The 15,391-nt window shown below is 34.0% G+C and overlaps 1 protein-coding gene and 1 long non-coding RNA gene across 3 annotated transcripts in view; both read left to right on the top strand.

The window, feature by feature from the left end:
• The window catches only part of LOC309475595 (uncharacterized protein), a 374,444-nt gene extending 362,889 nt beyond the window's left edge, over positions 1-11,555 (top strand). The window contains exons 13-15 of the mRNA XM_082138428.1: positions 1,890-2,043; positions 8,855-9,022; positions 10,985-11,555. Coding sequence (XP_081994554.1) covers positions 1,890-2,043; positions 8,855-9,022; positions 10,985-11,052 — 390 coding nt within the window. The 3' untranslated portion in view covers positions 11,053-11,555. The remainder of the gene's footprint in view (positions 1-1,889; positions 2,044-8,854; positions 9,023-10,984) is intronic.
• LOC309475701 lies at positions 2,053-7,841 on the top strand. Of its 2 annotated transcripts, none has more exons than XR_014197789.1 (2): positions 2,053-4,878; positions 4,987-7,841. It is a non-coding gene; the product is annotated as an uncharacterized lncRNA (long non-coding RNA). The 2 variants fall into 2 exon arrangements; XR_014197790.1 differs by having other exon boundaries at positions 4,991-7,841.
• Positions 11,556-15,391: the final 3,836 nt, after the last annotated feature.

A 15,391-nucleotide genomic window follows, 5' to 3' on the forward strand; every position in this document is an offset into this window, starting at 1 on the left:
TCATCATTCCTGCTTTTCCGTTGTCCCTCAATTCTCAAACGTTACACCTAAATGTTTCCAGACTGTTATTTTGTCATCTACTCTTCACATATTGACAGTTTTACATTATGACAGATATACAGTAAACTGTCCATCCTGTCATCTCTCTGTCTCTATTGCTGACATATCTCTCTCTCAGCTTCTCACATCTCTTTACTCTGCTTCATATTCTGCAATATGCCGCCATAAATATACCAATCATCTGACTTTAGTCTGTACATATTTACCCCAGTGCAGAACTCTTCCCTAAGCAATATATCTGTCAATATATCTATATATGTCTCCAGTCTGCAAACATTTACATATTTGGCTCTGTATCAGACTTTTAGTAGTTCTATATGTGTTGAACAATTAGGCCTAAGATTGTAAAAAAAAAAAAAAAAAAAAAAGTATTCTCTTAGCTGACAGCATGTATATATAGGGCAGCGTAGCTTTAATACAGCACACTTCTCACTTCTCATCTTCTTATCACGTAACTATCTTGTCTGATCTGTTTGTTTGAGCATCCAGATCAGTTTGATATAGCAATATTGGCTCAACCAATGGAAGGATTTTGGGGCGGGACAATAAGTTTCGCAAGACCAGGGGGACAAGAGTCCCTATGTCCAAATGAATCTACTTTCCTTCTATATAGCATGTGAAAAACATCACGTCAAATGTCCAAATGTACACTATTAATTACGCAATAGCCGAAAAATATGTGTATGTAGGATGTGTGTATGTGTAGGATGACCTGGTACTTCCAACAAGATTGTAACATTCACAATGGATAAACACTTATATTCTATAAGGACATGGGAAATAATTATTACATGTCAAGGAACAGGGACACAATTGCCATCATAGGTTAAATGACAATACTGGCAGATGTAGTATGTCTAGATTGTATGCATAATACACACATGCATTCTTTTTACAACATACTTTTTAACATTCAAGAAGCAAGTATATAATTTCGGACCAACTTGTCAGTGGCAGAAAAAGGGATTGTTCAGGAAATTTGTTTGTATACAGTCATTATTTTTGCAGTTCTGTTTGGTAATGTGACACGTAAATTACAGAATGCACATTTGTTAGGGATACAAATATTAAGATTCTTAAATAGAAACTTGTATGCTTGAACACCTGCACAAGGCTGATTGTGGAATACAAACTATCCATAAAATCTCTAATCATCTCTTTGTTGACTACACTTTTCTTCCATCAAAACTTTAGATTGTCTGTTTGTGTGCTATGAATATTACAGGTTGTGTATATTTGGACATCCCAACAGCCGGTGGCGCTGTTAGAATGTTTTCAATGACTGACCAATCAGAGCAGCACAGATAAAGCAGGGGGCGGGGTTATTCTGTATGCAAGACTCTCGCAAACATGATAATATTGCGTTGACAGAAATACCTCTTAGATACATAATTTATTTGGAAAATTGACAACAATTGTAATTCTCTCAGAGGAAATGTTACATAAGCAAAGAATAATTAGGCCTAATCGATATTCATCTTAAATCATCACTTTTTGGACAAAAAAATTGAATTGATTTTACGTCTGGATTATTATCATGAACTCTACCCTGATGTTTGCATGATTTAATTAATCTGTTGTCATCAATAGACAAAAACTGTTCAGGACTCCCCTATTTAATGTTTCGTGTTTTGTTGCTTACTCTTGATACAAATTAAAATGATGCTATCGTTGGGACATTACGATTGGAAATATCGAAGCGTGAGCCTTTATACTTTTTAATGACATATTGTTTGTCAATATTAATTAAAGCTTTGATGGTAAAATCATGCCGTAAATGTAAAGAAACAAACTTGGGAACCAGCGATGGTCTCAAGCAAGTTAATGGGTTAAACAGCCCTGATGTCAAGGAATGGAGAAACATTTATCTGAATGATCAAACTGGAGACCTCACCATCAGTAACATCCGAATCGATCAGTCTGGAGATTATGAAGTCAACACCAGCAGTATGATATTACACAAGAAATTCAATATTACTGTTGGTAAGTAGCTCAAACTTTCTATAAATTTGTAAAATTCTGTTTGATTCTGTCTGATCATATTTAGACTGGGATCACCAGTGAATAATTTAGATGCTCAAATTAACACTGAAGTTTACACTAAATAGCCTAAACATCATTTTAATGTTACATATTTGCAAAATAAAGAATGTGTATTACTTTTGAAATGCTATATCAAGGGGTAATGTACAGGCAGCAGAGAATAATGTAAGTGCAGAAAATCGCAACTTCTTCAGAATGCCGCAAGCGCACCGCAGGTTATGTGGCAAGAACCAACCAATCAGCTTCACCCTTTCCGTAACAACATTGAAAGCTCATGGCGCGTTCAAGTCATCTCGTATAAAGGGGAAACATCAAATTCTCCAAAACTGTGTGCAAAGCTTACGACCAAGCTAATGCGCATGTGCAGTCCTAAGTGCAGGTCTCAGAACACTGACTGTTTCTATAGAAACTGGAGCTTGTAACAGCAGCAGCAGTGATGCGATGATTGGCTATTTTATTTAGAAGGCGGGAGGTATTCCGCCATATTGTGCGTTGCACTTTCTCCAATTCATAGTGATATGAGTGTATCTTCTTTCTTTGGCTCCGATCAGAGAGGTGCCCGAATTTCAATCGATGTTTGATTGGTTAAAAAGTATGTAGAATATCTCATGTTTCTGTGGTGCTCTACCATTTCCACACTCGGGGGATCGACGTCTATATTTTCCAAATATTGTATAGGCTACACTCCAAATATTATTCTTCAAATAGCAGAAGGCTTGTTTTGGGAAGTACTTTGTTAGATTTAAGGTTATGTGCCTCATTCCAGTCCTTCTAGCAATTAGCATTTGAATGAACAATGACCCAGCGCTGAGGGAGAAAATAATCTCTCTAGATGCTAAGTTTATTGGCATCTTTGTCTCAGAAGAGATAATGAGGGGAGTAAGAATATGAAGGGAGTATCACAGAGTTAACCAATAAGATAGTGTATACCTTACATCATATAGGAATACGACATTGAATACCAAGTCCATATATGGTCAGTTTCTGGCTAGATCACCACATACGTTTGGATCCAGAAGGGCCCTTATACTGCTTTAGAATAGAGAGAATAGAGACCCTTCCTCCATTCGTACACAGAGGTCCACATAATGAAGAACAGATGTTGCCAGTACCTTCCTACAGAACAAAGAAATCCTTCTCTGTTATACTGTATACTGCATGCTGAGACTGTCATACAAGAATTTCTAACATACACATTTAGTACTTTTTAATTTTACAGATTCAGTTATCCCAATAAGTCTATTAAACTCGACCGTTTGACCTAAAGGCCTAATCCAACTGTAAAAAACTATTCATATTAAAATATTATTCCTGTTAAATGACCAAGACTGGCAAGTTTGTGACTGTGAGATCCACATACACGGTTCGGATGTACAGTATGACTCTAAGGGACATTGGAATCGAATGAATTAACTAAGATAATCCAACATTGAGATCAATTATAAATGAAACATAACATATTTGCTTTTCACCTTGAATGTGATGTCTTTGTAAATCGAATTCAGATAGTAATTTAATTGTAACTAAATGAATTTGCAACAATTTAGAGTTCACAGTTAGGCACAGAAAATACAGAAAGTGCAGAAAACCTTCAGCCACTCTATTGGACACCAATGTTGTGCCAGTGGGTGGCCCTTACAGTATAAAAATCGTTTTTTTTTTTTTTTATCATTTCATTTCTTCCAGCGGAGTGTGGCGCAGTAGCTAAATCTCAGTGTATTTGCAGGTTTATTGGTTTAAACTTCATTAGTAGAGTCATGAACTCTCACTGTACCCTTGACTGGGATACATGACCCCAGTTTGCTCTAAAGAAAGTATCTTTGTAATATGAGTAAAAGTGTCTGCCAAATGAATACCTTTTTTAGGTAAAAGATCAGTAAAAGAGGTCTAATTATTATATATCTCATTATGAAATTCAAGAAATGCATAAGTAGTCTGGCATAAAATGTTATTGTTTCTTTTCAAAATCAAGCAGTGATGTGATTTTCAAATAGTATTGATATTTGATTTGTCTGCCAAATCAAAGTCAGTGGATTCATTCTAAATGGTATAAATCACATCTACAGAAGCGTTCTGAAGGGAGAACAATCATGGCCGCCATGTTGTGGGGTTGTTCCAAACTGAAGTGCTTATAAATGGTTGCTTTGAAGGCCCTGAAACAAACATTATAGGGTTCACCTGATGGAAGCTTTGCTCTCAAGATTCTTTGCCCTGCATAAGATGCTCTCTTTTTGAACCAATCCTCAATCCTCTGGACAAGGTTTGATGAGAGTAACATACAGCAAATCAAACCATCTGCACCTTCAAATGCACTTTGCTTCTGTAAACCCTTGATCTGTGGTGTTATAAAGTTATTTTTCTTCTTTTTTTTCTTTTTACAACCCTTACAAAGGATTTTGCTGTTGTTAAAACACTGGGCATTAATTTGATCTTTTATTGTAATAAAGAAAGATAAAGAAAAAAAATCATAATAAAGAAGCATACAGTGACGTTTAATTTATTTAACAATTAAATTAGCTTTTCTTTACTGGTGCACTGTTCAACTACTGACCTATCCATTTTATTAATTCAACCAATATATATCAAATATTTATTGATGATAAAATATAATAAGAACAATATTGTTTTTAATAAGAACCATTTGAAATTTCTTAATGAATTTTGACAGTTCTAAAGAATTTCATTTGGTTTGGATTATTGGTGTTAAAGTGGATATTGGCAACAAAATCATATGTAACAATATCAGATTAGGTACAACTGGTGTTCATCAGTCTTGTGTGACGTGACACTGGCTTCGTCTGTTTGGAAAGATAATGCAACAGTGTTTTCCGAAATGACATTGTTCTGAGTTCTGACCCCTGGTCTCTTCATCCTTCATGGCAGGAAGTCATTTTGTTGTCAATCAAATCGTTAAGCAGGAAATGGCGTTACCGAGAGAAACCCTGTAGTCCCTTATTACTACGTGTCAAGGTCATTTAAAAAACAATATTAATACCTTTTATTTTGTTCAGGTCCAATAAAGTAACCCTATAAAACTTTATTTTATATGCCTCCAAAAATTCATGATGTTTGTAAGAAATGTATTTTACACGTTTTAAGAGTAAAGTCACCTGTGTTCAAGGTGCAAAGGAAATATTTGAGTTCTTTTGCCTCTAGAGCTTCACAATGACTTAAGCTTTTACTCACTGCAGGTTAACTTACCTTTGCACAACTAACAATTCTGTGATTATTTATTGATTGATTAATTATAATAAATTATTTGTGGCAACTGCAATTATGTTCTCAAATATTTAGTGATTGATTAATTGTGGCATTTTAGACTTGATATTACTTGCCGTTATTATTGACCACTTGACATTATTTGTAGAAAACGTGACTTTTTTTTGACCAACCATTTCTGCTACTGGAGTGATACTGAAAGTCCATGTTTTAGCTGACAAAAATTACTGACAGTGTTAAAAAAGTTCAATCTCTGAGAAACTGTTTCTGTATTTTCTTCAGAAATGAGTCCGATCCAGTTTGTGTCAGTGAAAGAGGGAGAACCTGTCACTCTTCACTCTGATAATGAAATACAGAGAGATGATCAGATACAGTGGATGTTTGATAAGATCCATAAATAAAGTCTGTGCAAGATATAAAACTTGAAATTAACATTATTTTACAGGAAAATTGTCACACAGAATCAGATTTTTACACAAATATTTGCTTATTTAAAAAAAGACCCACAAATGTCATCTTAAAGATAAATCTGTGGCCACTGGTAAAGATGCTAGACTATATTAGATCATGAAATCTATTATCTGCTTTTACTTGTGCTTTTGTTGTTGTGTTTGTTGTCACTTGATTTTTCAGAGCTCATTTTGTATTGCTTTCATTTTGTTTTCGTTGTTGTTGAGGGTTTGTTTTAAATGTTGAGGTCCGTGTGTGTTTGTATGAGAAGGTTGAGGATACATCCACAGTGTCATAACATGATTAAGTTAGCTTATGACCAGTTTGTTAAATCAAAAATAAGACTTATCTAGTTTTGCCATTCTGCTTGCAATACACAGTAAAGTGGATTATTAGTTATGCTCTGCTCAGTTATTATGGACCATCTCATCTCCCCGGCCCTGAATACAACTGTTCCTCTAAATTAACAATATTCATTCCACAAATAGCACGTTTGTAGTGAGCTTAAAATTCAGGTACATTTGTGAGCAACAGAATGCTGACTTTTAAGATGTCATTAATGTATGTGGTGTGAAGAGCGCTGTGTGTTTTATAGCAGCAGTGATGAGGTGCCAATGACACACTTCATCACTGCCAGCAGAACACATCTCATGATCGCTCCAGTCAGGAGAACTGCTGCCGATGGTGATCCACAAGACAAAATACAGCAGGCCATAAAAGTAAAGATGCCCAAACACACTTTACAATCAAAACATTTGACAGAAATCAGCTTGTACAGTTTGAAATACTAAAACCATAGATCTAGTGTTGAATATGAAGTCAGTATTGTGTGTGTTTGTGTCTCTGCTGGACACGTGTGTGAGTTTAAGGAGAACTGACTTCATACATCCACTAAAAACCACCAAAACGCAGCTGATCTTCTGATGTTCCTGTGCAGAGAAAATATATATTCAGTTCAGACACTGAAGAGTTCAGAAATCTTCTGTGGAAATACACAGTGCAGATTAATATTACGAGAGGACTGTATCACTAACAGTAAAGAGATTTCAAGTTTATAGTGGCACATACAGAAATAAACAAGCCATACATTATTATTATTCATACAGTAATATATGTCAGATAACATCCATTCAGAGAGTGCAAATTAACTTCACAGTCTAGGGATCACCGGATACTGCAGTCTCTTGTAAAGTCTTTGCTTGTTCATACAATATGTATTAAGGCCAGCAATGAATTAAAAGGTCAATAAGGCTGTCAATCAACATATAATGTCTTCATTAATATCAGAATGGCAAAAACAGCTACAGTAATTAATGTCTCTCTTTAACTCTTAGAGATCCCTATAGTGCTGATGTTTATAGTGTGTGTTATAGATCAGACACACTCACACTAATGTCTGTCTTTATCATTACAGTATCAGATCTTCACTCAGGTTATATAGTGCTGATGTTTATAGTGTGTGTTATAGATCAGACACATTCACACTAATGTCTGTCTTTATCATTACAGTATCAGATCTTCACTCAGGTTATATAGTGCTGATGTTTATAGTGTGTGTTATAGATCAGACACACTCACACTAATGTCTGTCTTTATCATTACAGTATCAGATCTTCACTCAGGTTATATAGTGCTGATGTTTATAGTGTGTGTTATAGATCAGACACACTCACACTAATGTCTGTCTTTATCATTACAGTATCTGATCTACACTCAGGTTATATGTGACCCTGGACCACAAAACCAGTCTTATGGGTATTTTTTTTAAAATTGAGATTTATACATCATCTGAAAGCTGAATACATAATCTTTCCATTGATGTTTGGTTTGTTAAGATAGGACAATATTTGGCCAAGATACAACTATTTGAAAATCTGGAATCTGAGGGTGCAGAAAAATTGAAATATTGAGAAAATCGCTTTTAAAGTTGTCCATTTCTATTGGCGATTGTGCTGCATCCATTCACAAAAATAAATGTTTTATATATTTAAGGTGGGAAATTTACAAAATATCTTCATGGAACATGATCTTTACTTAATATCCTAATGATTTTTGGCATAAAAGAAAAATCTATAATTTTGACCCATACAATGTTTTGTTGGCTATTGCCACAAATATACCCGTGCAACATAAGACTGGTTTTGTGATCCAGGGTCACATATAGTGCTGATGTTTATAGTGTGTGTTATAGATCAGACACACTCACACTAATGTCTGTCTTTATCATTACAGTATCAGATCTACACTCAGGTTATATAGTGCTGATGTTAGTGTGTGTTATAGATCAGACACATTCACACTAATATCTGTCTTTATCATTACAGTATCAGATCTACACTCAGGTTATATAGTGCTGATGTTTATAGTGTGTGTTATAGATCAGACACACTCACACTAATGTCTGTCTTTATCATTACAGTATCAGATCTTCACTCAGGTTATATAGTGCTGATGTTTATAGTGTGTGTTATAGATCAGACACATTCACACTAATGTCTGTCTTTATCATTACAGTATCAGATCTACACTCAGGTTATACAGTGCTGATGTTTATAGTGTGTGTTATAGATCAGACGAACTCACACTAATGTCTGTCTTTATCATTACAGTATCAGATCTACACTCAGGTTATATAGTGCTGATGTTTATAGTGTGTGTTATAGATCAGACGAACTCACACTAATGTCTGTCTTTATCATTACAGTATCAGATCTACACTCAGGTTATATAGTGCTGATGTTTATAGTGTGTGTTATAGATCAGACGAACTCACACTAATGTCTGTCTTTATCATTACAGTATCAGATCTACACTCAGGTTATATAGTGCTGATGTTTATAGTGTGTGTTATAGATCAGACGAACTCACACTAATGTCTGTCTTTATCATTACAGTATCAGATCTACACTCAGGTTATATAGTGCTGATGTTTATAGTGTGTGTTATAGATCAGACACACTCACACTAATGTCTGTCTTTATCATTACAGTATCAGATCTACACTCAGGTTATATAGTGCTGATGTTTATAGTGTGTGTTAGATCAGACACACTCACACTAATGTCTGTCTTCATCATTACAGTACCAGATAAACACACTCCAGATCCAGGTGTGTCTCCAGGTGGTGTATCAGGTCTGTCTGCAGGTGCTGTACCAGGGATTGTTGTTGTTCTGCTGGTGTTTGCTGCTGCTGCAGTTGCTGGTGTGATTTACTGTCACCGCAAAAACTCTGAACTACAAAGACGTTTGGGTAAGTATCACCACCGGTTCACATAATTTGGAAATAAACCTGAGTAAAGTCTGAATACTGTTAAACAATAACAGATGAAGGGCAGACACTGATCTACTCAAACTGAACATAGTAACTGCAGATACGACAGTGTTTGATCTCAGCAACAATTGCACTATTTGTTGTGTCTGTGTATGATGTGCCCTCATTAATCTATAATGGAGATATTACATATTTTAAATATATTTTTGACACCTTACAAAGACACAATATTAATACAGAAACGTTAAAGACGGCACTGATCTTGAGCTGTTTAACTTTAGACTGAAGAGTAAATAGTGCATCATATCCTGGACAGATCCTGAGATAGAGAGGTCACACATTTCTTACAACTAAACTTAAAATAAGCTTAGGCATTTAAATAAGATTAATAAATGTTAATAAAAGTATAATTGATTACAGTTTTTCTCAATTGCTAAAACACAATTTCTGAAACCTTGCTCCATTTTCTGAAAACATTAAACACAAAACCTCATCTTCAAGCACTCTTTACAAACTTTTCATCTCAAAACAGTTTTACCTGTGTTCAAAATCAAACACTGCTCTCAAATCATAAACAAAGTGATCAAAATGATATACACTATAAGAATAAGAAGTAATTAATAATAAAATTACTGTATAATTAATTAAAAGCAACATGGTACTTCTGCGTACTACTGCGTACACAAATCTGCACACTGAACATTTTAAGAACGGTACAAGGCAAATGTTTAAAATTAGATAATGAAGATGTTTGGTCTAATGAGATTATTTAGCAACTTCAGCACAGACTAAAATTACTGGAAGAACACTTTCTCCATCCAGTACGATCTGATCTGATTGGCTGGCTTTATTCGCCTTCTAAAAGTAGAAGCACACAGGTGTGTTTATCAGTACATCTGTTACAAGATACCAGATTGATACAGGAAGTGCTTTTGAGTATGAAATTATGATTTGCTTCAGTTTTCAAAGGTAGTTTTCACAACAAATCTGAGATTTGTGAATCTGAATATATAGCAACTGTAGACAAGAAGAACTGTGATCGGCTGCTTTAGATGTCGGTCAGATTGATCTTCATATTCTTGTATGCCAATGAAAATTAAAGTTAAACAAAAGATTAAAATATGTGTTTGTTTCCAGCAAGGAACTGAAAATACTGCTCAGGATGGACAAACACTGTAAGATGTGTGATATGGATTCATTCCTCTTGTTCATTCAGACATTATTACAACATTAACACCATTAATATGAATATAAAGATAAAGATGACCTTGATCTCTTTTTAGTTTAACTTTAAAATTTTGTCAGTTTTTCTTGGCTTCACTACAGAGAATTCTTACAAATACTTTTCTAATTTTCACTGACCTTCATTTAGATATTAACCTTGTAATACATTTAAGAAAATGTATTCTATATATAACATACAGTATATTATATAACAACTTGCAATTTAAAAGAAAGATTTGTTTAGTTTTCACAGATACAATTATTGTATTTAATTATTTTGTATAATATATCAATTTTCCCTTCTGAGTAGATTATTCTCTGTTTGAAACACAATAAACTCGGAGTGACACTAAAATAAAACAACACAATTATTATTGACTTTATTAATTACATGTAAATCAGTCAACTATTTTTTCAATGAATGCATTGATAATTTTTCAGTGCCACTCCTGGTCTGTTAAGTGAGTAAATTTAACAATTACTGAAAAGCTTCTTTTTTTTTTTTTTTTTACAAACGGTTTAATATATACAGCAGGAGCCCTGACTCTGTTGATAACACTCTGCATTAAATCTTTATGTTAATATGGCTTCATTAGTTAATTTATATAACACCATTAATACAGTAAATTGAAATGCAATGCTGTGTCAGTGTTATATGCAGACGTAAGACTGTTTCTTTCTCTTTTTAACTCTGATTCTTTCTTTGTTTTCTCACAGATGATGCGAAAAATAACGAAACAAACGATCCTTTGAAAGTTGAGATTGCCAACAGTGATGATTTATAGTTAACATTACAGTTAAACATTATTTGAAGTCAACCCATGTGTGCTTTTGAGATGTGAAACTAATAAGTGAAGACTTTTATTTGATTTGGCATAAATACAGAAACATGCTTTCACTCATTATGAAGTTGATGTTATAGTCTGCTGTTTGCACTGATGCTGATGATACTGGTTTCTTGTATTAAGAGACAGTTTGACTGTTTAGTGTAATTTATCATGTTACATTATATTTTTGTTTTTATTCAATTTTTCATGCTTAATTTTTTTAATGATTACCTTCTTGAAAACCTTGTAAGAATATAGACACCACATTATGAGGACTGAAGTATTAAATGCTCTTAGTGTTTCTCTGATGTTCATACAGGAGTTATAGTTAATTTTACTGTCAGAACATTTCATTCATTCAACTTTTGCTTTTTTATAAATATTCTAGCATAAAACGCATCAGTTTTTTCAGTTCTCATTGTGGATGAGTATTAAGAGAATAAAAGCTTGTTTTTCCATAATTGTGTTGCATGTTTGTGTTCAAGTTAGATGCATAATAATGGATTTAAAGAATTGATCTATTTGAAATCAAATGAAATAAGGCATTTATACATGTACTACTGTACACCCAAGTGCTTTATCAATAATCAATACACTATAATATAAATGCGTGCTGCACATTCCATGTTTATGAGTTTACCATGATTTAATGAACAGACAAAATATTTTGTTGTGACCAAAAGTGGATATCGATATCAGTCTAAAGGAATCAAAAAGCGTGATTTAAAACAACTGTAAATTTAATTTATTTTAAAAGTAATACAGTGTAAAACACAAATGCCAATATGATAATCAGCATATCATTTGTAAACAAACAGAATCAGAGAGTTTGATCATTTATCTGTGATTAAACATGTATAAACCACCTCCGTCATTTCAGATTTCTGTTGGAAAAGACAAACACAAAAGGTCAAAGGAGAAAAACAAACCTGATGTTTCTGATGCAAAAACTGCAAGAGCTCAAAATGAATAAATGACAGAAATTTGCTGCAAATTCATCGCTAGATATTATGGGTTATGAGTCAGTGTTTCTCACACTGAATGATGGTCTTGTGTTTGTGTATAATGGAGGGTCTCTGTCTTTTATGTTCTTGGGACTTTTATTATGAAATTTTAGAAGACGAGCAGCTTTCATAACAGTGACAAAAAATAAAAGCAAGTGTGACTGTGGAAACAAAAATATCACAGCAACCGTTTAAAACCCCCTTCTCTCCCTCCACTCTCCCTCTAAATCACATTAGGCACAATCATAGACAATCTATAACATATACATAAATAAAATTTCACAATACAAGTACAGTATAAAGACATTTAAACGTCTTTTTTTACAACAACAACTTTTTCTGAGACAGAGAGAAACTGTAAGACGAGTCATCATTTAAAAGCAAAAGTTTAGGACAGGCACAATACGTCAGTTTCCAGAATTCCAGATATCGTTATCTTCTATTTCCATACATATCTCTGAACCAGATGTCCAAAATTGGTAACTGCTTATAAGAAGCTTCCAAGAACAACAAGCAGAATGAAGATACTATATCACTCATACTTTTATTCATTATCAACACTTTGTGAATAAATAATCTTCTAAAAACACAATAAATAAATATGGGATCTTGTTTTGAGATTTTTTTCATTAGGCCTAGTTGCTAAATGCAATGTTCTTAAGTTTTAACAGTTTTTATTTTAGGAACAATATCTGTAGCATATAAAATATGGTCAGCATGTTTATGAAGCACATGACTAAAGTTCACACATTTGTTGGAGTGATCATGTGAAGCGCTGTTTCATCTATTTAGTCTAGTTTCTGAACTGCACCATTTCACACTGAATAAACATTTGTCACGTTAAGCTCAATGTGCCTCAACTTCCTACAGAAATGTTTAAGTATCATTTCCAGCAGAAACAACATAATTAATGTTTAAAGCCATTTTAAAATGACGGATGAATCAGATTGCATGGTGTATTGATATGGTCTATGGCATTTATGGCAATACCAGTGCAGTATTTTCTGCAATAGCATACTGAATGTTAGACTTTCTCTTTTTTTCTTTTCTCACTTCTCATTTCCCTCAGAGGCAACGCCCTGTAGAGCATTTTGGCAGTGTCTATTTCCGTAGAAAACAGCCTGTGTATGATGGCCTTATTTGAAGCTGATATTAACTGATCTCCCAGTTTCCAAAACCATAAACCAGACCAGCAGAACTAAAAACACCTTAGACTAGATTTGTTCAGCAGGGTAGCACATATATTTTATAAATGTGTTTGATAAAATTGATAGGCTATATTTGGAATGTGTATGCTTTGCATACTGTGCTCTCAGATCATCTTCTAGGGTGGATATACCCTAAATATAGGCAAATATAGGCTACAAAAATAATCAAATTATTTCACAATTCTTTATTTTCTGTACAAAAATCCTCTGAGGCTTGTTAAAAGACATCATCATCATCATCATCGCCCCCTAGTGTCCTGATGTGAGAATGTCTGATTCATCAGTGACGGACTGATAGTGACATCACAACAGCAGCAACGCCCACTACAGCAGAGACAACCAATCAGAACAGTGAAAACATCCCAATACTGTAGCCTAACAGAACTACTGTAACCTAACAGTAGACAAACAGGTTTCTATAGTTTTTGTCCTTGCTTCACAGTTTAAAATACTAGTATGAATAAAGCAGGATCAGAGTGTCTCATTGTTTGTCTTCAGAGATTGTGTGCTGATGTTCTAGAGCAGAAGAAGATCCTGCAGCGCCTCCTAGTGACTGAACATGAAAACACACTTTCTGCAATGCTATTTTAATGTAGCCTACATGTTTAATCATACACGTCGAGCATGCTGGTTTAACACAAAGCAAATTGTATACTAATAATAAGTTTTGAGAATCACTATACTCTCCCTCTCTCTCTATTACTACTTTTACTTAAAAAAATATTTCAATGATGATGATGGTCAAATACCAAAATGTAGGCCTAGTAAAATCAATGCATTTTTTTACGTGTTGTTCTTTATTTAGTTTATAGTCTACATTGTGATATGTAGCCTAGTAGCCTAATATTTCGAGCACTGGTAATCCGGATTTGGTTATCTGTAAAAGTTGGTATTTAAATCAGGGTGATCCAATCTAATATTGTTGGTGTAACCCTCGGGACTGCCATCGAAGTTGGTATTATGGCTTTGCATTATATGCAAGTGTCTGACCATAGCTGACCACTGCTTACATACCAGGGCATTTATTCGCAGTAGACAAAAACTCTGCGTGGGTTCACAACACTACAAAACACGGTTCTTCTCTTTCAACTCCACTTTGGTTTCTACTGCCTGTCTTTCGTGGACGCCCTGGATGATCACTAAAACAACATGCCTGCTTTAGCACTACTCACTATAAATTAAGCAGTGTTTTATGCATTTGCACCAACATTGATTTAAACACATTTCCTGCATTTATTATGTAATTTAGAATACATAATAACTATCCAAGAGAACAATAAAAATATCTCTATCTCTAAACAATAACATTACAGGGAATGTTATTAGGAGCCCCACACATAACTGTAATAAAATGATAAAGACCTGGAGAAGGCCTGCAGTACTTTATACTGGCATATTCAAACGTAGCCTATAACATTATGCCTTAATATAGGCTACACATTTACACAAATAGCTTATATGCAGTAAAAGAGAATGATATAAAATAATATAAACAATGACGTAAAGAGATTTGTCTAATACGTAATGTTGTAATCAATTACAGCACATCTCATTTCTCACAAAGTTGCATTCTGTGTCCTTCTGAGTTCATACTTTCAAGATAACCTAAACCTACAAAGACCGGTTTCCACGAGAACGCAAGTCTGTTCTTTTGGTTCTTTTGAATTGAGAAACGAACGCAAACGCAGACCATGTGCAGTGTATGGGTGATTCTATAATTGGAGATACATTTTGCATTTCAATAAAAAAAAAAAAAAAAGGTTGTCATACAGAACCATTGTTTAAGAATTACCTTGAAAACACTTTAAAGTTGATATATTCAGTGCTATACAAATACAGATAGTTTATTATTTTCTCTATTTTATCAAAATATCACCTGTTCATAGTTTTTCTCGTCAATTCTGTTACGGACGAACAACCAAATATATAGAAGTAACAGTACATCAAAAAATGATAAATCTTTTTAGTTTCATTTGTCATGTAGTCCTTTTATTCAGGCCTTTAAAACAGATATTAAATGTTATATTTATACAACTTCAAAATTAGATTCACCCCCAGGCAATAGTGGATTATCCAAAGGGTGCA

This window comes from Leuciscus leuciscus (genome assembly GCF_965113295.1).
Source record: "Leuciscus leuciscus genome assembly, chromosome: 15".
Classification (NCBI taxonomy): Eukaryota; Metazoa; Chordata; class Actinopteri; order Cypriniformes; family Leuciscidae; genus Leuciscus; species Leuciscus leuciscus.